The sequence below is a fragment of the Panthera onca genome, chromosome D1, assembly GCF_046562875.1.
Source record: "Panthera onca isolate mPanOnc1 chromosome D1, mPanOnc1 haplotype 2, whole genome shotgun sequence".
In the NCBI taxonomy this organism is placed as follows: domain Eukaryota; kingdom Metazoa; phylum Chordata; class Mammalia; order Carnivora; family Felidae; genus Panthera; species Panthera onca.
In genome coordinates this window covers 27,471,149-27,498,006 of record NC_138348.1, presented here as the reverse complement: position 1 = coordinate 27,498,006, position 26,858 = coordinate 27,471,149, and the positions used below count along the sequence as shown (strand labels likewise).

The 26,858-nt window shown below is 36.7% G+C and overlaps 1 protein-coding gene across 1 annotated transcript in view; it reads right to left on the bottom strand.

The window, feature by feature from the left end:
• Nucleotides 1-2,225: 2,225 nt before the first annotated feature.
• FBXO3 (F-box protein 3) overlaps nucleotides 2,226-26,858 on the bottom strand; it is a 32,518-nt gene continuing 7,885 nt past the window's right edge. Inside the window, exons 4-11 of the mRNA XM_060606314.3 lie at nucleotides 18,251-18,365; nucleotides 16,273-16,477; nucleotides 15,101-15,146; nucleotides 12,202-12,286; nucleotides 11,237-11,359; nucleotides 9,588-9,703; nucleotides 8,664-8,854; nucleotides 2,226-3,423 (exon numbers count right to left, since the gene is read on the bottom strand). Coding sequence (XP_060462297.1) covers nucleotides 3,250-3,423; nucleotides 8,664-8,854; nucleotides 9,588-9,703; nucleotides 11,237-11,359; nucleotides 12,202-12,286; nucleotides 15,101-15,146; nucleotides 16,273-16,477; nucleotides 18,251-18,365 — 1,055 coding nt within the window. The 3' untranslated portion in view covers nucleotides 2,226-3,249. The remainder of the gene's footprint in view (nucleotides 3,424-8,663; nucleotides 8,855-9,587; nucleotides 9,704-11,236; nucleotides 11,360-12,201; nucleotides 12,287-15,100; nucleotides 15,147-16,272; nucleotides 16,478-18,250; nucleotides 18,366-26,858) is intronic.

The following is a 26,858-nucleotide window of genomic DNA, read 5'->3' as shown; positions in this document are numbered from 1 at the left end:
GCTCAGAACCTGGAGCCTGCTTCGGATTCTGAGTCTCTCTCTGTGTCTCTCTCTTTCTCTGCCCCTCCCCCGCCTTGCATTCTCTTTCAAAATAAATAAATAACTTAAAAAAAAAAAACAGCAAATACATGTATTTCCTTGTTTACTAAACTCTTTCACATGCATTATCTCATAGGCATCCTATTAGCTATTGCCTCCTTGTAACTCTTGGATTCTGAGATCCCACCCTCTCCTGGTTTTGCTTCCAGTTTCTCGATCTTTCAGGCTTTTTTTTTTTTTTTTTCCAAACATTTATTTATTTATTTTGAGGGAGAGAGAGAGAGAATGAGTGGGGGAGAGGCAGGGAGAGAGAATCCCAAGCAGGCTCTTCGCTGTCACACAGGGCCCAATGCGGGGCTCAGTCTCACAAACTGTGCCATCATGACCTGAGCAGAAATCAAGAGTCAGAAACTTTACTCATTGAGCCATCCAGGCGCCCCATCCTTTCAGTCTTGAGCCTTTTCCACTACCTCTCATAAATCTGGTGTTGCCAGGTTGGACTGAGAACCACTGCTCTGTGCTCCTTGGGCGAGAACACTGCATCTGCTTGGTTTTACCTTGGGGATGTGTGTTTGCAGGTAATTTGCAAATCTATATTCTCCATTCCTGACCACTCTCCCTCAGTTTTCATATTCATACCTGACTGCTGAAACTAGTGTGTCCTACAGGCTTCTTGAATTCAAAATGTGTCCAAATTTCATCTCCAGTGTCCAACTGCATTTCCTGCAAACTTTGTTTTTCATAAATGAAGCCAGAAACCTGGGAATCAACTTTGATTTCTTCCACTCTTTCACATCTAATCACCAACTCCTACATAATCATGTAGATATCGGTTTTGTCTTTTCAGTCCACTCCCACCGCCAATGCTCTAATTTAAGCCGGTAGCATGTCTTACTTGGAGTATTACAAGTCCTTCACCCTAGGTCTCCATGCTGCCCATGTTAATTTCTGCATCACTGTCCTTACGTGTACCCCCCCCCCCTTTTCTACCTGTTCTCCACAGGACTGTTAGAAACCTGGTTGGCTTACCTCTCCAGCCTTATGTTTGACTTTACTTTCCATTTAATTGGTCCCTTTTCTCATCATCCTTCCTGGGTTATAATAGGACTGCAGCTGCCATCTTGCAACCACGAGGTGACCTTTATGATTAAAGCCTTGTGCAAAGGATGGCAGAACAGAAACCTGGAAGGAATCTGCAAATGATGACACCACTGGGCCACTGTATCAGTCCTCAACTAGTCACCCTTGACTTTTCACAAAAGAAAAATAACCCCTAAACTATTTGCTGCTGTTCATTTAGGTATCTGTCTCATCCTAATTGATACATCAAGCTTTAGACAAATGAGTGAAAGAAAGATAGTGGTCTCAAGGGACCTCCACCTTCACTATACCTGGGCTTCGCTCTACAAAAGCTTAGGCTGGCCAACCATTATGTGTGAATACACATTCTTGCCGATGAAATACAACACTTGAGCATGTTGTCAACCAATCAATCATACCTTGGTATGAATGAGAGGTCATTCATTCAACATGCTAAGAGAAAGTGAACTTAAATGAGAGGATAAATAAGCCTGAAGTATTCTGAGAAGCAAGAATTGAATGGGGTCGCAGGGGAGATGAGGGGCATCCTGAGTATTCTGTGAATAGAGAGGAGAGGTCAGCCAGAAAAGACAAAGAAGCAAAAATGGCAAGGGATGCTGGGACCAACTTTAACTTTCCACATTAACTAGTTTTAAATTACTGCTTTACTGGGAAACTTTCTCTTTTTAAAGCTCAGTAGGTTGGCTTTTTTTTTTTTTTTTTTTTTAAAGGGAGAGATAGGCATAATAGAAGGATTTGGTAGACTGATGATAAAATTAAAAAATAGGCAGGAAAAACTACTTACTCCATTTCAGAACATTTTGACACGAGACAATATGAAAGGGTCTTCATAGTCCCTGGGGGCAGCTGCTTAACCCGGCATATACTTCCCTCTTCCTACAGTTTTCCCTACAAAAGAACTATTCTTGCAGAAAACAGAAAGTAGAGCATATGACAGGGTATAGTCAAAGCCAGGAAATGACTTTGAATGGGCCTCTGGCAACAGGACAATGAATTTCAATTTCATTTCCCATCTTAAGATGGAAAGGTGCAAAGGCTGATTAATATTAGTTTATGCAAAATAGGCAATTACACAAAATACGGGATCAGAACCAAAATTCGTTTTTAAAATGTGAGTTTTTGCCACTTGGAGGATGTCATTCCAAACTCTTAATTGTATAATTACAAAAAAATTCATGTTTATACTTAACATAAAATTCATGTCACTTATCACAAAGTTAGACAGTCAAGTGTATAAAGGAGAAACAAAACAGAAGCAGTATTTACAGATTTAGACTACATGAGACATCGTGAAGATTCTTCTGTTAATAAACAACACAACACATAGTTTTACACACATTTCGAAAACGATGCATCTGTGAACAATATGAAAAAAGGTCATTGCACTAAAGACTTTAAATTAAATTCAAGGTTGTCATGTTGAAGGTTTTAAATTAAATTCAAGGTTGGTAGAGTTGAAGACTGAATGCAAGGCCAAGGTCATAGTGATAAAGACTTTAAGTTCGAGGTTGTAGTGATGAAAACTTTAAATTCAAGGACAGATTGTCTAAGAAAGGACAAACAACTAGCATTCAAACTATTAGGTCAATTAGTTCCCCGGGAGTACAAAATATATAGGAATCACTAAATGGATTAGCCTAATTACAAATTCTGTTCATTTCTAAATAATTCACAACTGCAAGAAGTCTTTTCACAGAATCATTCAGTCACATAGTTTCTCTCTATCCCTGTGTAGGTATTTCTGCTACATTTAAAAATCCTCATTCAAAACAGTTCCCTCTCATTTCCCTATCTGTAGAAGTATAAAATCTTTTAAAGCAAAGCAATGTCGGTTCTTTAGCTAGAGAACTATTCACCCATGGACTTCTAGAAGAGGGGGAAAAAAAGAAGAAAAAAAAAAGATTCCCATTTCCTCCTCTACCTCAGAAACACAAAGCAAACCAAAACAATCCAATTCCTAATGCAGTGTCGCAGAGAACCCAGGGCCTGGAACAACATTTCATGCTAGTTTTCCTGCAATGTGCTGAGAACAATTTAGTTATTTACATTATTGAGAAATCTACTTAACAAACTGGATTCATGCCAGTGCTTCCCGCCTGCAGAGCCTTGCTAGAAAAGGCGAGAGCAGCGGCGCCTGCGAATGGGAACATCAAAGACTCTCCTTCGTCTCTCTTCCTCGTCATCTTCATCAGATTCGTCCATATCTGCCGAATCGTCATCGTCTTCCTCCTCCTCCTCTTCTTCTTCCTCTTCCATCTCTTCATATTCGTCAGGACCCATTTCCTTGAAAGAGAAGACAATCTTTTGATAAGAACTTCCATCAGTTTTTTATACTTATTTTATGTAAGTTCTCACTTATCTATAAACAACTGGACACGCCATATATGAATTTCTATAGACTTGAACAATGTATTTTCATAATGCATATGCTGATGCAAGAATCTATATATGTGTAGATACATATATGTATGCTGATGCAAGAATATATATATGTTATCTATACATATATATATATATATATACACACACACACACACGTTTTAGAATGCTCAATGTGGTTTTAATGGTAGATATATTTCATTAATACAGTATTTATTTTTTACCTGGTAGTTGATAATTTGTACAAGGTAGCCAACAGACCACTCCTAACAACCCAAGATAAAATTTTACTGAATTTATTTCAGTGGATTAAGTAACAATTCTTTATTAATCTATATGCTTGTAGAAAAGAGGATGCAAAAATATTAATAAGGTATGACCTCTACTGGTAACTTTTATGTACTGTCACGAGGTTTACTAGATTTCTATGGAGCTCCTACTATAAAGACACATCGATTCAATTCAACCACCATGGGTAGCCTCTACTTTGAAATTAACTCATTGAAGGCTCTCTGAATAGGGCAATAGTGAGGTTGAACACACAATATCTGATCATCTCATGGAAACTTCGTGTCTCTAATCAGGTCTTGATTTACTCTGCTGTCACTTTTTCTCTTTCATACATTTGAAGACTCAATGAGAGGAGTTGCTATATGGGACAGAGTTCTGAATAGCAGGGAGCACCTAGGTGGTGATGTAGGAAGTACTGGGAAACGTGGGATGTGATGTCAGCAAAAGCCCTTCCTTCCCCCGAGGCCTTTATGGCATTTCATATCCAGCACTCACTACCCCTCTGATCTCATCTCTGACCACTCTCCCCCAGTCACTGCACTCCAGCTACATCGGCCTTCTTGCAATTCTTCAAACATACCAAGCATTAGTATTATGTTTATGTAACATGAGTGCTTCAGGGCCTTTGCACTTGCTGCTCTTTTGTGTGGAACACCATTCTCCCACATAAATCCACCTGGCTCCCTCTACTTCTTTCAAGTCTCAAATCAAATGTCACCAAGGCATTCCCCAACATATCTTTATATGAGAACAACCCAACAGACACTCCTTATATCTTTTACTCTGATTTTTCTCCAGAGCACTTTTTACGACTTGGTATAACTAGATAGTGTTTATTTGCTACCCTTGTCTCTTCCAGCTAGAATGTAAATTCCAAGGCAGAGGTTTTTTTTGTTTTGTTTTGTTTTTAATTTCCTCAACTTTCTTTTTTTTTTATTGAGGTATAATTGACATACAACATTACATTAGTTCCAGGTGTACAACATAATGAGTTGATATTTGTATATATTACAAAATGATCACCACAGTAAGTCTAGTTAACATCCATCACCATACATAGTTACAGAATGTTTTCTTGTGATGAGAACTTTTAAGATTTATTCTCTTAGCAACTTTCAAATAGGCAATACAGTATTAACTATGGTCACCATGCTGTACATTACATCCCCGAAGGCAGATTTTGGCTGTGTTGTTCACTGCATTTCCCCCAGCACCTAGCAGGTACTCAATAATATTTGTTGAGCAAGCAAATTAATTAATGTGGGAGAAAGAAATTGTTCTTTAGGAGCTGTCAAAGGATTGTCACTTAGGATTTATTATAACACTAATAACAACAACATTAACAACAATCAGAGAAAATATACATAAATATGACATGATATTCCATTATTTTTATTTTTTTTATTTTCTCAATCTAGGGAATGAAGACTTTAAAATTCAGTAGAAGGTTCCAAAGGGGCGACGGGGAAGGCTTAGGAAATTCTAAAACATTAAATTCAGGTAGCATGATCATCAGTCATCTTAATGAAGAAGAGAACAGAAAAAACTGTTAAAGAAATCAACGCGGCTAAAGAGGGAGGTTGCTGATGGTCTCTGATAAAAGTGTACACACAGAAGCAGCAGACGGAAAGAGGCGCACAGGGGTAAGATGGAAATAAATAAGCAGCGGGAACCTCTCAAGTGTCCAAAAGCAAACAACAAACCCACCTAGAGCAAGAAAAGGCTTAAGATCAACCAAAAGTATATTTTATAGTGACATTCAAAGTATAAAGCAAAAGCCAAGTATTAAGTACAATAATTATCATATGGTCAGGGCACAAAAAAGGAGAACAATTCCATTTCCATATCAAGAAAACGAGTATTTCCACAGGGAAGGTACAATACAAGTACAACACAATACAAATACAATCCCCACTGCCTCTTTCATGTTGATTAGAAATAAGTCCAGAATTCTCATTTCTTTTATTGATTTCTCATCCTTGAGAGAGAGAAACATTTTCCACAAGGCATGCCAAAATTGTATATGCTTATTTGTGGTTGGGAGGAAATTAAAACTCTAAATAAGTAAGAACATGGTTAAGAGGGTTGAACATGTAATGAGTTTATTATTATAATTTAAAATTAGAAATTTAAAAATTGTAAACTTTAAAAAAAGAGTATGTAAATATTATAAAACTTCTCAGTTTTCATTTCTAACATGATAAATATTGATATAACCCATATAAACAAGAGTTCTTTGAAGTCCTCAATAATTTTTAAAAGTTTAAGGGAGCCATGAGACCGAAAAGTTTGAGAACTACTGTCCTAAATTAAAGACTACTTTATACCCCACCCTAACAAACATTAAAAACAAGTCTCAACAGGAGCAAGCTGACCCCACAGTAACTTAACTGCCTGCCCAAACAAACCTCAACATTCTTTACACTTTACGTCTGGAATATTAGCAACTTTAGGACAAGAAATATTATCAGAGACAGAGAGAGAGATTTCATAATAATAAAAGAAAGCACTTCATTAAAAAAACGTAAGAATCCCAAGCATATTTGCATATAATTATAGAGCTTCAAAATACATGAAGCATATCTGATAGAATTAAAAAGAGAAATGGACGAAACTAATTGTGGTTGGAGATTTCAACAATCATCTTTCAGAGAACAAGGACAAAAAAAAAATCAGTTAATATATAGAAGATTTGAAAAACAGTCAACCAATCTAAACTATCATTTATAGCATAATATTCCCACGAACAGCAGAATATACATTCTTTTCAAATACACAGGGATTAGTTACCAAAATAGACCATAATGCTGGGACATAAAACATTTAAAAGGGTTGAAACTACACACAGTGAGTTCTCTAACCATAACAAAATTAGAAATTATTAAACAAGAGTTAACTGGAAAACCTCCAAATGTTTGAAAATTAACACATTTTTAGAAAAGTTACAGACCAAAATTAAATTACAAGGGAAATTTGAGAATATTTTGAATTAAATGTTATTGAAAACAAAATATCGAAATTTATGAAACACAGCCAAAACAGGGCTTTAGCGAAAAGAAAGGCCTAAAGTCAATAATCTAAACTTCTACCTTAAGAAGCTGGTAAAAAAACAAACGAACCACAAAGTGGTAGGAGGAGATAAATAAATATAATTGCAGAAATCAATGAAATAGAAAATGAGCAAACAATAGAGAAAACCAGTGAAACCCAAAGTTGTTCTTTCAAATGACCAGTAAAAGGGATAACCCCTTAGGTGAACTGATCAACAAAAGATATAAATTACCAATATTAAGAGCAAAAAAGGGCATATGACTACAGTTCTTGCGGCCATTAAAAGGATATCAAGGGAATATTGTAAATAATTTTATGCCAGTAAGTTCAACATTTAGACAAAATGGACAAATTCCTTGAAAGACACAAATTACCAAGAGTGAAACAAGAAGCAATAGAAAATACATTATAGAAATTAAATTCCTATTTCAAACTTTCCCACCAAGAGAACTCTAGTGCCAGATGGCTTCACTAATGAGCTATATCAAACATTCATAGGTGATACCAATCTCATACAGAAACTGGACTGGTCAAAAACAGGAGAATGTTATAGGAAGTAACAAATTCCTGGTGCTGGAAATATACAGTAGAAAGCATTCTTCCACTGGGAGGGAAGCTAAACTTCACTTCCAAACCCAGACTGTAGATACTTTTCACCAGACATGCAAGTGTAATGGCCTACAGTCTCAACGTTATCCTTCTCTTTCCAAACGGGGAATGTGTCAGCTCTAGGCCTGATTAATATCATGTCCATCTTCCCACACTTATCTTGGACTCGCCCATCAGGGTCATCCCAGGAGCCGGAGGGCCCTCTCTGAACATTCAACACCTATGACTCAGTTACATTCTGGGTATACAAGTCATATTTTATTTTATTCCTATTATATAGCTGGAGCCTCATAATTCTCTTTAATCCATAATCTTTTATAATCCATAAGATTGGGGTACTGCCACGATCATAAGGTAATCCTAAAGATGAGATTTCAAAATTATACCTAGTTGATTTAGGAAACGATCCCAAAGAGAGACGACTACAAAGAGGGTTTAATGGGTAGACTTGTACTTTTAGTCGTCTCTCTATAGGATATTTGTATTACTTTACAAAATTGGGATTTTTAGCAAAAACACTGCAAGAAATTGTTTTCCTAATCTTCATGAAATAAAATAAAGCCTGTTCTAACTGGTCTAGTGTGGTGTTTCTCATTAGGCCACAGAATTGTTTTTGGAAACAGCGGAAAAGAGACTGAACCTTTAAAACCAGTAACTATTTTACATGATACTATGATGGTGGATACGTGTCATTATACATTTGTCCAAACCCACAGAATATCTAACACCAAGAGTGAACCCGAATGTAGACTATGGATTTTGGGTGATTTTGATATGCTAATGTAGGTTCATCAACTGTTAACAAAAATACCACTCTGGTGGGAGCTACTGATAATGGGGAAGTCTGTGCATGCATGGGGGCAGGGGGTATTTGGGAAATTTCTGTACCTTCTGCTCAATTTTCTATGAATCTAAAACTGCTCAAAAAAAGTGACGTCTATGAAAAACAAAAAACAAAACAAAAAAACAGCTAACAGTAGAGTTACTCTGATTGAAGTGTATGCAGTCTAGCTTACTTATTATCCACCACCCCTACATATTCACATGGCCCCCCCATGATATTTCCTCAGAATCTCTAGGGTTCTCTGGGAACACCATTTGTAAACCATTTGTCTGGCTAATCAACAAAATCCCTCTGTGGAGTTAATTCTACAAAGTCACATAAATCAGTCCCAGAGGAAAATTTAACTCACCAATCGGGCTATAGACACCCTGAATGTTGGACAAGCCATATGGAATCGGGGAATAGCAACATTAAAGATCTTGTCTTTAAAGTAAAGAAAATGGAAGGTATAATATCCTTCCATATATCCTGATGTTGTAGAAAATGTGGTACAACTTGTGTATTCATATACCCGACCTGGGCTGATGATTGGAAATTCACCTGCAGAGAAGACAGTAATAAGAAACCAAGGTATAAAATTCAGTTCTTCATCACAGCAAATAAGATAATGCCCTCTGTGGGATTATGCAAACTATGTTAAAGTAAATGCACGATTAGGAAAAAAAAACAACTAAAAGAAAACATAGCAAAATGTTAACAGTGATGGTATTAGGGTTCAGAAACTTAAGATAATCATAATCTTTGAAAAGGCTGAATGTCAATGACAATCAGAGCTAAAGATGATTGAAATCCACAAATAAAAATCTGAGTTACTGATTTTAACATTTCCCCCAAATTTCAAAGAGATGACCAATATGAAATTTATTTTCTCCTTCTGCTCTATGCCCAGTAACCACAGACTATGATAACAAATAATTATCCCACTGAAAAAAAAAATAAATAAAGAACTTAAGAAGCAAATAAAGAACTCGGGTGATCTACAGAATGGAAAATCAATCCCTGAATAATTGTTTGCTATAATTTTAGAAAAGTTCATGTTTAAGGTACTAATCTAATAGAATAATGATCTTTACACATTATATTTATAAAGCAAATATTGGAGTCAAAGAAAGCCCAAAATCTATGATATCTTTCACATTGTAAACACAGCTATTAAAAGATCAGTCTTATCCACTGACTACATCATGCATTTTCCAAGCTGTATGCAACATAGATGCTCTCCAAAATGTCTTAGAGGCAACTGATATGTAAACCCAAATCTTGAGTTACATACCAACTACTCCAGGTCCTTGAACTTCTTCTACATCACCTTTAGCATTCGTTATTCTCCAATAGCGACTGTCCAACTGACAAGCCTTCTCAGGAAGTGCATCCTTTGACATTTCAATCCTGGAGAAGGGAATGGGGTGGTAGAGACACAAATCTGGCCTGATTTTGTTTCTTTTGTTTAAGAGCTATAATATTTGGACTAAGACTATGAAAAAGTTCCCAAAGGAAATTAAGAAACCCAACCCAACGTCTGTGTTAACCATCTATTTCTATAAGCTCTCAAAGATAACGGCTTGATTAGCTTGACTCTCCCACAGAAATGCTTTCACTCAATTTGCTCACTTGACTTTCCGTAAGAATCAACAATAGAAAGGGCAACATAAAAATTTATAAACACACTGGGTGATAATAATCTTTTGCTGTTCAAGTAAAGATGAATGTATGAAATGCTTACTAGAATTTAGTGCAATGAAAACTTACTGTTTCTTTTTCACAGGACATTTCCCTTTTGCTTCTAGAAAGCTCAAAGCAAAATGTCACTAGTCAGTTACTAGGATTACACCTTGACTGTTTCCCAATACTATTATTTCCCCCTTTTCTCTAGGAATCTGCTGTCCCTTATTTTGAGTACCCTATAAGCAAGTGTCGGTATTATTATTTTAAGCATGTTTCAAGCCTAGGCAGGATTTGAATTAAACAATTAAAATAACAAACATCAGGGCGCCTGGGTGGCTCAGTCAGTTAAGCATCCAACTTTTGATTTCAGCTCAGGTCATGATCCCATAGTCCTTGAGATTGAGCCCCACATTGGACATGCTGACAGTGCGGACCCTGCTTGGGATGCTCTCTCCTCTCTCTCTGCCCCTCTCTTGCTCACACTTGCAGGCTCTCTCTCAAAGATAAATAAACTTAAAAAAAAATCCAAAACACAAACATCTGCACCTATGTAACTGGATATATCAAAGGCTGCATATAATACCAAAATCCTATGATGCTCCCTGGTTAGTATATGGCAGCAAAAATATTTCCAGTGTGTATATATGCACGTACATGTACTTTTAAAATATATATAACACATCATAAAAAATAAATATAAAAATAAATCTAAAAACAAAGTATCCTTAATCCCTTAGAGCAATAAGCTATCTTTATGTCACAGCACAGAGTACTTCTAATTAAAGCGAATTTAATATTTGTTTTTTATTTAACCAAATCCAGTGCTTAATACCGTGTCTGATACTAGGCAGCACCTAATAAATATTTGATTTTTAACTGAATATAGGCAAGCTAACTGAAATTTAAAATGCACGGTTTCATCCTGGGCAATTTGATAGCTTCTGGAATGCATTACAACTCTCCCAGAGAGCTTTCATGATGATTACAACTTAGTGTCCACCTCAAGGAACCTGGCACAATTCTTTAAACACAGTACATCTGCAAGAAATAACTTAAGTAACTTGGAGGTTACTGTAAACTCAAGTCCCTTACGGACACTAGCTTATAAAAAATTTTGTTATCCACTTTCCTCCACACCTCAGCAAGAAGCTGTCTTTCAAAATGCGTTTCATGTATCGTGTCAAAGGGGAGAGAACAACACAACCACAGGATATAGCCCACCATTAACTGAAAGGCGACCCCATTTACAGTTCTCACCTGATTCGGTATGTGAAGAAGTAGTGGGGTGGATGTACAGAGCTAAGTTCTGGCAGAAACGACGTGGAAACTGACACTGTAATGTCCCCAGTTGTTGCTACACACTCCGGATCGTGAACATATCTAGATAATTTTAAAACATTAAACATTTTTTAATCAACTAACTTCAAGTCTCTAAGATGAAAGATCTCAAGATCTTTCTTGTGTGAAATGGCTTTTACTTCATTTTAGGATCAAAAATTTAAACCATATTTGGGAACGTAAAGGTATAGTCCCTTTAAGCTGAGAAGAAAACTAGAAATTATGAACTAGAAAACCTTGAAGACTTTAGATCTGTAAGGACAGCAGCCAAGGCTCAATGAGCAGTGGTTCCAGTAATGATTCACTGATTAAACTGGAAACTGAAAAGAGCTTATCTCAGTTTTCAGAGCCAGGAAACTTTTGGGACACCTGAAAGTCCTATCAACAGTGGCTCTGACAATAAAATGTGTTAGCAAGTTATTCTAGAGACCTCTAATTTCTAACTAATTTGTCATTTCTGCCAACCAGGCTACTGTGAACCAATATTACCTCTACCACTATCTGTCACACCTGGAGGGTTCATTTAGAGACAATAAATAGTATTTGCCAGGAGTTAGTAGTTACTGACTTCCTATTCAGAATAAATCCATTAACTGGCAAACAGCTTCCCCCACCCCAAAGGAAACTATGTATAAAAAGAAACTATACTATAAAGCCCTAACTTCTAAATCAAAATCAGTTTTTTCTCTTGATCCTTCAAGAGAAGAAAAATATTGCCTCTCCAAGTGTCTGAATGTGGCTTTAAAGTGAGAATAAAGTAGTGGCGTTTAAGAAAACGAGAGGTTCTATTATTAACCTTCTTCCAAACTTCATCTCAAGATCTGTAACTAATGTTTTCTTCTGATTTACAAATATTTTTATTTGAAAAGTCTTGAGTGAAATACCTGAAAATCTGGTCTCTGATGATAGGGAAGCCACCCGATACAACATTGTTGACATAAGAAGTAAACCAGTCAGTAAAAGTAGCACCTATAAACCAGGAAGGGGTGGGGAGGAAGAGAAGGACAAATAAGTTTTGCAAAATCTGTACAGGAAACAAGTAAACAATGATAATTTCTCTCTGCTTAAGATATGAGGTCAAAACTAGAAACACAGATACACTTGTACTTACCGTTCATAGATCAATTTCCATTCTCAATTCTCATCTCATTCTCAACTACCCTGCTAGGGAATCTTCCATCTACCTTCAAGCTATTTTTATGCTTATAATTCAATAATAAATTTTTAAACTTTATTTTGTGCTGGTACAAGAATAAAAAGCCTTCTTCTGTCTATCATTTCTAGAACATATGGAACAAAAGAGATACAGCTATGTTTAGAAGAAACTACAGGAAAAATATCAGCACCTATCCTCACATGATCAGGGTATACCCTTGGCCCAGGTACGTCCTGACTCACGCACGAAATTCTGGCAGAAGCCAGGCTCAGTCCGGGCATCTAACAAGGGTAGGGCACTGTGGAGTTCTGAGCATCAGACCAATCCCAAAGTAGTCTAGTTGCACCTCTACAGATTCAAATGCATTACAGTCCTCCATATTCAACCACCTCCATTTTCTTGTCCAGACCAGACTACACATCCGTGATCTACTGAGCGGATCAATGACAAGTATTTACATGAATTATGTTTGCCCCTTCTAGGTAATATAACATAACTTTCTCAGACCCCCATTATCTATTATTAATACAACTCAGTGCCTGGCAATATTAGTCCCTTAATCAATGTTTTTCTGTTATTTCTCTGTAATCTTGTTTCTAGTAACCCAGTTCTTACATTCTGCCATGCTGAACACTGGAGCTAAATTTATAGCATTTACTTACTATTCTACTATTCCGAGAATAATAGAAGATACAATTTAAGCTTGGGTCTTGTGTCTAGCTTTAAAATTTTAAGGGCATCAACCGAGAGAAGGGAAACCACAATAGTAGGCTCTTTTCTCAGTGTCTACTAATGAATGACCTATTCTGACCCTTTATTTATTGAATGTTACTGTATTCAAATGATCACCTACCATCTATCCACTCTGAACAAGATATTAAGGAGCCACATGAATAATGTCATTAAAATTCAAAGAAGTTACAATTTTGTTTTTAGAACTAGTAATTTCCCTGTAAAGTTTAAAACATCATTTTGTATAATTCATGGAATAAAGTGTTACGGTGAGAAAACCTCAAATTGTTCATGGTTTACCTAAAAAAGAAATTGGTGTTGTATTTTAATATATCTTAATTTATTACAATACACACCCAAGTGTGTTCTTTAAAATAAGGACAAAATTTCCTAGGTAGTCTTCATTACTCAACTTATCTGAACAGCTTCTCGTTTTCTTAAATATCAGTTAATAATTTACCAAACACCAAGAGATTCCATCTTGTGTTTTACCAAAAATTCCAAGAAAGTCAAACTTAGTTGAATCAAGATGTAATTTATATATTCCAAAGTAGTTTACTTTTTAAAGTAAGCCTATATCTTGGCGTCTCTTTGATAGCACTGGGGTTTTATCAAGGCAGCTTAAAGGAAGCCACTTTCTTATCTCTCCTCCCAGCACTAACTTCTCACCCCATCTGTCCTCCCTCATCTCAAATCTTTTGCTTTGCTGCTCTCTTATTCCGGGAGACATCCCAGCTACCAGAATACTATTCATCAGACCTTAGTACTCTGCTGTAGCGGTGGGGCCTTCCACACCATGTCAGACCAGCACCAAACTAAGAATAAGAAACTCACAGAGCTCAGCCGGTAGCTTACCTTAGAGTTCAGGAAGCCTTTAGTTTATAAATTAGTAGCACCACTGTTCTAGAGCCATGGTGATCACCTCTGAAGGTATGTGCTATGCAAAGATGCCAAAGAGGGCAGTGAGAAGGGGCATACTCCCCAGAGGGCACTTAACTTGGAAACAACCGACTACAGGAATCAGGGGGAGCTAAAAGCTAGAGGCTAAGTTAAATAGTTTTTTTGTAACTTACCACGTAGGGGTGAGAGTTTCTTGATATTGTGAAGCATATACCACAAATCCGTAATGTGTCACAGTGTGGAACAAATGGAGACTAATACTCTGTCTGAGGTTCCAATTAGGAGATATAATTAAATGCAGACACCTTAGCCTCCAAGGCCCCTTTACTATTAATATATGGGGATGTGTAATATGTGCCTTTAAAAAGCAGAGTGGATAGTCAGGAAGCATCTCTTAAGGGAGGAAAATCTAAGCAAAACAAGATTGGATGAATAGCAAAGAGGTGAGCCGCAACTGCATACAAACTGTATTGTTCTCAAAATCCTGTGAGAAATACCTTTGAAGGCCAAGAAAAACTAGTTGCGGCAAGGAGTTCATCGAGCAGAGTTTACATTGGTTTCTGAAGACTGCTGTTGGGAGATCTCTAGTGTGACTCACCAGTATTTTACTGTAATTGGCCCCACAGACTTTATAGGTATAAAGTTGTTTTATCTATCGATATCTCTAATTATGTATTAATATGATTGATGGAAAGTGCATGCGTGTATACATACACACATACTCATAGTAATTCTATTCATTTCACTGTTCTACAGCAGAGTCCCAGGAGTACAAGATTATACAGGGCATGGCTTTTTCCCAAATAGAAAAGAAATTCAAAGTACAAGGGCTACTCGAATGAGAGCCTAGATGCAGTACTTTCTAAACCAGCAAGCTGTAAGAAGGACAAGTGTAAACTGTCAGCTGATCAAGTAATTGGAAAAGTTTTTACCAACTTCATTTTTTTGACAAGGAAGGAGAAAGGAAAAGGAAGGAAGACTGTTTTTTGTCCTACCTATGATAAACATGTCAATAGCAGCTGGATTCCGAGCCATTTGGTCCTAGGCAAGAAAAAGAATATTATAATCGAGAAAAATATATTTTACTTAATTTCTCATTGTTTGTTACCTGCATCTTTCCCTGGAGACAAGGCAAAATTGATAAAAATAACAAGTGCTCTAACCAACACTCGGACATTCCTTACACTTTTCAGTCCTGCTCTTATTAGGATTTCTATATTTAGGCCCTTTCTAGAAAGTCCTTCAAAGAGTGCCAGGCACTTCTCAATAACAGTTAAACCACTTATGTACTGCTATTACTGTTACAGTGAACTAAAAAAATTATCCTTTAAGTTAAGAAGTTAAGGTAAGAAGATATACAGCCTATTAAGACGGGGCTCTGGATTCAGAGTCAAGAGACCTGAACAATTCTAGACTGGTCACTTCTCTCAGTAAATGGAGAGACCAAGCCATCATCCTACAACCTTACAGAGGTAGCAAGTCAAAAACGAGATAAAAGACATGAAAATGCTTAGGAAGAAATAAAAGCTATGAAAGCTCTTTAAATATTTTAAATGTTATATGGAGTCACGTCTCTGAGATACCTATGATTTTCTACTTTAAATTCTTCTTTTAAGTTAAAAGTTCACATCTTGGCAAAAATGAAGCCAGAAGATCTACAACTACAAAATTACAAAGAACTGAAGAAGTAAGAATGAAACCAAATACCACACTGTCTGTGTTTACACTAAAATCATAACAAAAGCCTCCCCAAAAAAGTCATTATTTTTCAACAACTCAGCTATCTAATGAAGTGTTTAAAAAGTTTCTATTGCACTCAGAACTTGAATCCATTGATGTTCAAAAGCTAAATTTTTTAAGTTGGAAATGTATATTACAATTACTTCAACAAAATCTCATTTGTTTTCCTCAAATTTGAATTACCTTAACACATATCACAGCCCTCCCTCTGTGTGCACAGTGGTTTGCATTGTTTATCCAATGTCTTCTGACATTTCATTATGTCAGAATATTACGGCCAGATATTAGCCCTCTAATTAGATGGGTCTATTAATTAAGTTGTATAATGCTCTATACCATTCTACAGTCCTGAAAATTCCTAAGGCACACATTTATACACTTATCAGAACACATCTTACAGCCATATTTAAAAACACTCTCTACTTACTGGACATTGGTAGAAAACTTCATTTTTGTTTCGGCCCTCGGCAGCTTCCACTGCTATGTACTGACTCAAACCAGTATGTATGCAAAAAGTTAAAGGGAGACAGTATTTCAGTCCCTGTCTCTGCTGGAAGCCTCCAGCAGCCGTATCGACGTCTAACAAATCCTCAGAACGATAGTGATTGGACAGCGCCATACTTCCCAACAACCTAAGAACAGAGACTCAAAAATGTCATCAATTGCAGTGCCAAACAAACAGCTGTGCTTCATCCTTTTGATGAACGATGTTTACATCAACAGCTTTATTAGAACTGATGAATATGTCCATTCTAAAGCGGGAACACCAAAAACACCGCAATTTCTTTACATTCAAACACTTGAGTGGAAAGATTCTGATCTAAATTAAAAGCTTAAGCGTCTAAAATGTCTTAAAGACCTTTTTAAAAGAAAAATCATTTTATTGCTTTCAAGACTATCTTGCCATAATATACTGATTTGCTAGTGTTTTGCTATATATGCGTGTATGACTATTTTAATGTTTGAAGGTGTAAATTCTGATAGTTTTATCTTACTACAACCTTTAGCTTACCCTAACCTACCAGACAATATCAACGTAAACCAACCTAAGCCTTGACCAAATTTTCATAAACTTTGGATGCATGGGGTCTAAACTGATCTCACTGCATATACATGAGAACATAGGTATTGGTCCTTGATGGAACCTTGATGGAAGGAATCCTTGATGATAGGATTCCTATCCTAAGTTTCACTATTTGTACTGAGGATAGATATAAATCCCTGTGTAGAAATTAGGACCTGTTTGTCGTGTCAATTCTGGGAAACTCTTTTATTAAAGCTCTCTCCTATTTGCTCTTAAATTATGACAATTTTTAAATTTTTGTCAAGTTTCGGTTCAGTAGGGAAAAAAGACTAGGAAAAAGTCAGCCAGTAATTTACACTGAATTTAGTCCTAATTGCCCAATATTTGATTTCTGAATACTACCTTGTAATCTCAGTATGATCACCCTGTACTCACTCAACTCTGATCAAAATGGTAACAGAGTCTCATGATTCTTCACACACAAAGACACATCACCTTCCACTAAGAACAATGTAAAGTTCTCCCTAAACTCTTAGGAGCATTTCATTAAATGCAACGTCTCTCAGATAGTTTAATTTTCACAAAAGAACAAAAAGATTAGACCCAAAGTATATACTTTTTAATACTGTGAATGAATTCGACAGCTACTACTACATGGCCTGCTTTTGCCAAAGGTTCCATAATGAATACTTCCTCTTAAAAATAGGCCGTTTAATTATAGGCTATGCCTGAAATAGGACAAAACTATACTTTCTTTGGTGTATGTAGCTCTGAACTAATTATTGCATTTTATATATATGGTACTCAGAATTTATATCAAGCTCTTCAAAACAATTTACCTGGGACAAAGACTTTAAGGGTTCTGAACAGTTTTAGTTAAAATATACTCACACACACACACATCCACCCTATGTACTACAGTACCCACCCCAACCCCAATCAGACTTTGTTTTAGAAGCATAAAGATGCATTGATAGAAATATTGCTTGCATGAGACATATTTACTTTAGTAAAATCAAATTCAAGCTATAGGGTTTTTTTTTTAAGATTTTTTTTTAAGGTTTATTTATTTTTGAGAGAGAGAGCATGTGTCTGTGAGCGAGACACAGAATCTGAAGCAAGCTCTGGGCTCTGAGCTGTCAGCACAGACCTGGACTTGGGGCTTGAACCCACGAATTGTGAGATCATGACCTGAACCGAAGTCGGATGCTTAACCGACCGAGCCACCAGGGGCCCTGAGATTTTGTCTTTTGGATTCTTACAAAGAAGAGGGAATTCCTGTACACCTTTAATCTGTTAAGAGTAAGTACAAATTGTTTTTATTTTCATTCTGGGAAATCATTTGTGTCATTAAAAATAATCCAAATGGAAAACATCTTACCCAGGAACCACTAACTTTTGACCATTGTGGATACGATATGAACATCGATAATCATCAGGAAGCTTGCAACCAATCTGAGCTTCCACTGCATCCAGGTCTTCCTCTCGAGCGCCCTCTGCAAATACACAAAAAAGCAAATTATGAAGAAACAATAATCCTTATATCTAAGGGCAAATACAACCTTCCGCTAGCCAGTGGGACAATCGTAGAGCAAGTGAATTCTGTCCAAATTGTACTGCTGAAATATAGGGAAATTAGATGGAAAATTCAGAGCAACAATATATCACTTTGGATTGACTCTGACATTTGAAGCACTGAGAAAGAAACAACTCAGTTTCCTCTCAACAGGGAAAACACTGGTGCTCAGTAAAATATGGAAAGGTAGGCAGCAGGGGGATCCACAGTAATTTTTTTGCATTATGCTGCAAACTTTAGGATATATCTCACTTTTCTTAATCTAACACACTCACACTTCTCTACTAAAAAAAGCCTCTCCAGTTCTCCAAACTGATGCTGTTCAAGAGTCTTAACATAGTCTCTCAATGAGAAATACAGGGCATAGGTGGGTATAAGTTCATGCTGTGGGGAAGCCATTAACTTAAACCCAATATTGCATGTTTGTAAGCTTGCCATATATTCCAGCTTCAAAAAGCCGGAAGTGATGACAAATACCAAGAGAAGGGATTCACTTCCAGCAATGGCTCACCAGGTTGTTGGAGCAAACTTCTTGCTGAGAACCAGGAAAATGCAACCGAAAATTGGTTTCAAGGCTTTTGCAGAACCTCAAAGACAGTGAGGACAGGGGGAGAGGAGATCAGAAGAACAGGGAAACTGAGAGCTCAGCAGGGCCGTTGGAGCAACCTTGTCTTAGAGGCAAGTGCCAAGTCTAAAAGCAAACATGTGGCTGAGAAGCTGAGCAAGGCTTTTGGCAGCAACACTGAGAGAATTTTCCAAAATTGATGAAAACACCAAACCACAGATTCAAAAAGCACTTTAGCCAGTGGAGAACAGTTATAAAGAAAATCATATCTAGACTCATTATTGGGAAACTGCTGAAAATCAGAGACAAAGAGAAATCTTAAAAAGCAGCCAAAGGGGGAAAGTCAGGCAGTCCCCTTCAAAGGTATAACAATCAGACTGACAGCTACATTCTCAACAGAAACAATAGAAGCCAGAAGAATGGTATCTTCGAAGTGCTGAAAAAAATAACTGTTGACTAAATTCTATACCCACTGTATATATATATTTCAAAAGTGTAGGTGAGAGAAATACATTTTTAGATGAAAAACAATCTGAAAAATTCAGGAGTAGGGGTCTCTCCTTTAAAAAATTACTAAAAATGGGGTGCCTGAATGGCTCAGTCAGTTGGGCATCTGACTTTGGCTCAGGTCATGATCTTACAATTGGTTAGTTCATGAGTTTGAGCCCTGGAGCTGATAGCTCAGCATAGAGCTGTGCCTCCCTCTCTCTCTGCCCCTCCCCCATTCATGCTCCGTGGCTCTCTCTCTCTCAAAAATAAAAAAATATTAAAATAAATAAACAGAAATTTTTAAAAATTAAAACAAAACACTTAAAGGAATTCTTCCGGTAGAAGAAAAATGATCCCAAATGAAAGCATGAAGATGCAGCAAGAAATGAAGAGCAATGAGAAAAGGTAGATATGGAGGTAAGTCTAAAATGAAATTGAACTGAATATATAAAATAATAATAATAATCTTTTCAGGGATAGAAAATATGTCCAATATTAAAATCACAAAAACTGTAACACAAGAGGCAGGAGGGAGATAATTGGAGTTAAAGTAGTCTAAGGTTCTTGTATTGTCCAGGAAGAGGTAAAAATACTAATTTACAATAGATTTTAATTAAATCAGAGGTGCATACTTAAATCTCTAGGGTAATTGCTAAAAAAGTTATATAAGAAAAGGAGGTACAGAATAAAACATAATTAAGAAGAATAGAAAAAAAGGAACATCTGTTCAGGAGCACAAATAAAAAACAATTAGGAACATGGCATATATATAAATCCAAATACAGTAATAATTACATTAAATATAAATAAACTAAATAACCTAATAAATAAAAGAATGACAGAAACAAAACAAAACACAATCATATACAAGAGAAACATCTTAGAGATGTAGATACAGAAAAGAAAGTTAAAATAGCTCTACCAAAATCACACAAAATAGACTTTCAGGCACACAGCATTATCAGAAGTAACAGAAGGCTTTTTGTAATGGCAAAAAGGTTAAATTGACTACACAAATATTATAATGCTAATTTTGTGTAACTAATAACACAGCTTCAAAATGTATTTTTTTTAAATTTTTTTTTTTTAACGTTTATTTATTTTTGAGACAGAGAGAGACAGAGCATGAATGGGGGAGGGTCAGAGAGAGGGAGACACAGAATCCGAAACAGGCTCCAGGCTCTGAGCTGTCAGCACAGAGCCCGACGCGGGGCTCGAACCCACAGGCTGCGAGATCATGACCTGAGCCGAAGTTGGCTGCTTAACCGACCGAGCCACCCAGGTGCCCCTCAAAATGTATTTTTTAAAATAACAGAACTAAAATTGAAAAAAGATACATCCACAACCACAGTTATTAGTTTTCTATTGCTGTGCTATTAGCAGCTGAAACCGCATTCATTTACTGTCCCACAATTTCTGTAGGTAAGAAGTCTGGGCATGACTGAATTGGATCCTCCGCACAGGTCCCACTGGCTGAAATCACTGTGTCAACTCCGGCTGCTATGCATCTTAGGTTATGCATCTTATGCTTGAAGTCCTCTTCCAACTTCACTGGTTATGGTCAGAATTCATTTCCTTGCAGTTGCAGGACTGTGGTCCTCAGCTCCCAGAAGCCACCTGCCATTCCCTATTACATGGCCCTCATCACAACATGCTGGTTTACTTATTCAAAGCCAATACGAAATACCCATGCTTCAAATCTCTCTGCCTTCTGGAAGGGCCCGGTTCCTTTCAAGGGCTCACCTGATTAGGTAAGGCCTGCTCCGGATAATTTTAATTTTGATTAACAATTAACTCAAATTCGACTAATTTGGGACCTTAATTAAATCTGCAAAGCCCATTCACCTTTGTCACATATTACCTAAAAACAGGACTGAAATCAATTATCTCCAGCACCACTCACACTCAAAGGGAGGCTATTATCATACCAGGCATGTACAGCAGGGGTGAATCTTTGGAGCTCTCTCAGAATTCTGCCTACCACACTGAGAAATTTTAACATACCCCTCTCAATAACTAATAGAACAAGTAGACAAAAAGAAAAAAGAAAATAAAATCAGTAAGAGTGCAAAAGATTTAAACAAAATTAACAATTTTTGCCTAATTATATATACAGTACTGAATCCAACAATCGCAAAATATACATTCTTTTCAAGAGTACATGGAACATTTACCAAGACAGAGTATATGCTGGACCAGAGAACAAAGCACAACAAATTTCAAATGACTGAAATCAGAGTATATTCTCTGATCCAGTGGAATTAAAATATAAATTATATTAAGAAGATTACTTTAAAAAAAAACTCAAACATCTGGAAACCAAGCAATACATTTCTATATAATCTGTGGCTCAAAGAAGAAATCAAAAGAAATCAGAAAATATTTTGAATCTCACGTAAATTAAAATACAACATATTAAAACTTATGAGATGAAGCTAAAGCCATGCTTAAAGGGAAATCTGTAGCAAATGCATCTGAAGAAAACAAGAAAGCCTAAAAATTTATGATCTAATCACCTCAGGTAAAGGAAAAAGCCACAGTAAAGTCAGAAAGAAATCAGAGAAATTAATGAAATAATAGAAAATGAATATAGAGAGGATTGACAAAGGCTAAAGTCAGTTCTTTGAAAAAACTATTAAGGTTAACTCTGATCAAGAATAACAGAAAAAGCACAAATAATATCAGAAACGGAAAGGTGAAATCATTACAGATACAACAGCAAGCATCATACAGATAAAAGGATATTATAAAAACCTTTACAGCAGTAAATTAGAACATGTAAATGAAGTGGACAATTTCCTAGAAATATACTCAAAACTGACATAAGAATAAGTAGAAAATCTGAATAGTACTCTATCTAATAAAGAAATTGCATCTGTAACTTAAAACCTTCCCACAGTGAAAACTCCAGGACTGAATGGCTTCGCTGGTACATTCCACTAACAATTTAAGCAAGACAGACTACCAAGCTTATATAAACTTTTCCAGAGAACAGAAAAAGAAGCAACACTTTCCAACTTGGCTGGCCTTTTATAAGGCCAGCATCATCTTGATACCAAAACCTGACAAGAACATTGCAAGAAGGAAAAATTACAGGCCAAAGTCTCTCTTGAACATGGATGTAAAAACCCCAATCAAATACTAGCAAATCAAATCCAACATATGAAAAGGATATTACAGCCAAAGTATGTTTATTCCAGAAATACAAAGTTGGTTTAATATTCAGAAAATCAATGAATGCAATTCAGCATATTAACAGAATGAAGTAGGAAAATCGTGATAATCAGAAGGCTGGAAAGTCATTTGACAAAAACTCAAGTATCCACACAAAGACAGGGGGGCCTGGGTTGGTTAAGCAGCTGCCTTTGGCTCAGGTCATGATCTCACAGTTCGTGGGTTTGAGCCCCACATGGGGCTCTGTGCTGAGAGCTCAGAGCCTGCAGCCAGCTTGGTATTCTGTGTGTGTCTCTCTCTCTGCCTCTCCCCCGCTCATCCTCTGTCTGTCTGTCTCTCTCTCAAAAATGAATAAACATTAAAAAAAATTTTTAAGCAGGAAGACAAAAATAGGGGTGCCTAGGTGGCTCATTTGGTTAAGCATCTGACCCTTCATTTTGGTTCAAGTCATGATCTCAAGATTTGTGAGTTCAAGCCCCATGTCAGGATCTACACTGACAGTGTGGAGTCTGCTTGGGATTCTCTGTCTCCCTCTCTCTTTCTCTCAAAAATTTTTTTTAATGTTTATTTATTTTTGTATATTTTGTATATTTTGTAAATATATTTGTATATTTTGTATTGTATATTTTTTTAATGTTTATTTATTTTTGAGAGGGAGAGAGAGACAGAGTGAGAGTGGGGGAGGGACAGAGAGAGAGGGAGACACAGAATCCCAAGCAGGCTCCAGGCTCTGAGCTGTCAGCACAGAGCCCGTTGTGGGGCTTGAACTCACAAACCGTGAGATCATGACCTGAGCTGAAGTCAGACACTTAACCAACTGAGCCACCCAGGCACCCCTCAAAAACAAATAAACTTTAAAATAAAAAATAAAACACAAAGACAAAAGTAAAAAAAAAAAAAAATCTCTCCACAAACTAGGATCAGAAGAGACTTTCTTCCATGTGATAAAGAATAGCTACAAAAAACCTACAGCAAACATCATCTTTAAAGGAGAAATGTTGAAAGCTTTCCCTCTGTGATCAGAAAGATAAGGATGCTCACTCTCAGCATTTCTATCCAACATCACACCGAAGGCCTTAGCTAGTGCAGTAAAACAGGAAAAAGAAATGAATGACGTGAAGACTGGAAAGCTAGAAATAAAAGTGTCATTATTCAATATCTTTAGGGAAATGTAAATTAAAATCACCACTACATACCCACTAGAAAGGCAAAAAAAAAAAAAAAAAAAAAAAAAAAGAATGACAATGTTAAAGTGCTGGTAGGACTGTAAAGTTTTAGAACCACTTTGGAAAATTAATAGTATCTTCTGAAGTTTAACATAAGCATACTCCACAAGCCAGGAAACCCAATCCTCGATATTTACTTGATAGAAATATGCTCATATGTACACCAAAAATTATCTGTAACATTATTTATAATAGCCCCAAACTAGAAATAACCCAATATCCATCGACAGTAGAATGAATCTATAAATTAGAGCCTACCCATGTAATGGCAGACTATAGTGCAACAAAAATGAACAAGCTACTGTTACACACAATACAGTTGAATCTCACAGACAAAATAGAAATAATTCACATAAAATATAGACTTAATCATGCAATTTATATAAAGTTCAAAAAGAGAAAACTATTCAGTGGTGCTAGCAATCAGGATAGCAATTACCTCTGAGAAAGATGGGGTGGGGGCGGGGCTCTAGGTACAGAAAATCATTCTACTTCTTGACCTGGAGGGTGTTACAATGGTCATGTTTATGTTGTGATAATTTATCAAGTTGTACACTTATGATCCACACGCATTTCTGTATGTTAGTTAACATTACCAGTGATGGCGTGTGGATGATAATCTTTCTAAACACCCATTACCCCAATCTAATCATAAGTAATTCTTCAGACAAAGCTGTTTTGAGAAACATTCTACAAAATACCTGACCAATACTCCTTCAGACTATCAAGATCATGAAAGACAAGGAAAGACAGAGAAATTGCCACAGACCAGAAGACACTAAGGAGACATGACAATTAGAGGCAATGTGGTATTCTGGATTGAATTCCAGAATCAAATTCCATATTAATGGAAACTGTGGTGAAATCCGAATGAAACCTGGAGTTTAGTTAATAGTTACATACCAATGAAGACTTTAGTTTTGACAAATGTCCCATAGGGAGATACACTAGGGGAAACTGAAACTGGGTGAAGTGTGTACAAGAACTCTCTGTACTAGCTTTGCAACTTACTGCAATCTACAATTATTCCAAAATAAAAAGTTTATTTAAAAAAAAAAAAAAAAGTTTAGTACAAAAGAAAACATGAATAGTTGCCTGAACCAGAAATTGAGAGGAAGGAAACTAATATTGGTATAGTTAGTGCTACATGTTGGACATTTAACATATAACCTTACGAAAATAAGAATTTCTTGAAGAAGAGATAGCTGGACGGAAAAAAGTAAAACAATGACAACAAGAGAGAAAAATAAGGAAATACATGTTTACAATATAGTAAAATCAAGGTTGAGAGGGACATCTTCCTATGGTAGAATTTGGGCCACAACCAGACCAGGCTCAAATCTCAGCTCTGCCACCCACGAGCTGTGTGATCTCTGGCAAGTAATTTCACCTCTTTAATCCATTTCATCTGGCAAATGGGGAATAATACTACCTGCCTGAGAGAATTATAGTGAGGATTAAATAAGCTTCCTGTGTTTAATATAGTGCTTTCCTGGCACTCAATAAATGTTCATGTACTTCCGTTGCTCCTTAGACTACTTGTGTGAAAAAGCAGGGAAAAGGTTACTGGAAGCCAAGAAACCTCCACTGAAATTCTACCTCTGTCACTTACTAGTTATGGGACCTTGTGTAAATCACCTAAACTCTCTGAGCCTGTCCCTGCACCTGTAAAACAAGGGAACTGGTATAAATCGGGGACTGACAAATTACAACCTGCAGCCCAAATCCCAGCCTGCAGCCTGTTTCTGTAAATGAAGTTTTCTTGGAACACTGCCTCGCCCCTTTGTCTATGTATTATCTATGGCTGCTTCCCCACAATAACAGTAGAGTTGAATAGTTGTGACAGAGACCATCTAGCTCTCAAAGACTAAAATATTTACTATCTGGTCATTTAAAGAAAAAGTTTGCCAACCTCTGGTCTAAATGGTCTCAAAGGCCCCTTTCAAATCTGAAGTTCTAAGCCCACATGTAAGGTAAATATGGAATCTGAAGACACATGTTATATACCATTAGATAGATTGGTACAAGATATATTAATATACCATAATTTCAAGGTACTCTGTAAAACTTTCCCCAAGCCCGATGCCTATTTGCTTTCCAAGTTTCCTTTCTATCTGCCATCTCCATAACCTTGAGATTGAGTCAGGGACTGTCGCTGCTGAGGTGAGTAGCTAGTTCCCGATTCAGCCCTACAACTCATAGGCCTGGCACCCCTAGAATCCCCAGCATTCCAGATATCAAACAGCTTTTACCCCATTCCTCAGGGCAAAACCCCCAGACAACTGTCACCTGGGAATGAAACAGGGGCCATCAAGGAAGTCTCTGACAACCTCACCTCTAACCATTAGGTACAGAACAGTGAGCAGCGAACCTGGGAATGCCAAATGGGAGTCCTCCCAACCCCCCAAAAAAAGGAGGAAAAAAAAGAAAAACAAAAAAAGAAGCTGCTCTGTATCTTTAGTTTCTTCATTTCTTGGTAGCTCTGTGACTAAAAGGAGAACCATGCTTATATTCTCATGGTCCGAACATGCTAGTATTGGACTTGCTCTCTAAGAGTCCTAAGACACTCTGGACAAAATAGGATAGGTCCTCTCTCCCATCAGTTATTGAGACCATAGCTCTGGGGTCAGCTCTATATATTCAAATCCTGGCTCTGCGGCCTTTTGTTTTGTGACAGCAAACAACTTACTTGGCTTTTTATATCTTAGGTAGTTCACCTATATAATAATTATCTATCTCATAAGATTTGGATAATATGGAATAATATAAAACAATTAGCTTAGTTCCTTGATTTGTGTTTAATACAAAATAATAGCTATTACAAACCCTTACCTATTTTACTTATATTCTGAAATACCTATTTTCGGAATGACCTTCCTCTTGAAATTATTTAACCCCACATACCAAGTAGATATTGCTCATATTGTTTTTTTCTTCCAAGACAAAAAAGCCACTGAAG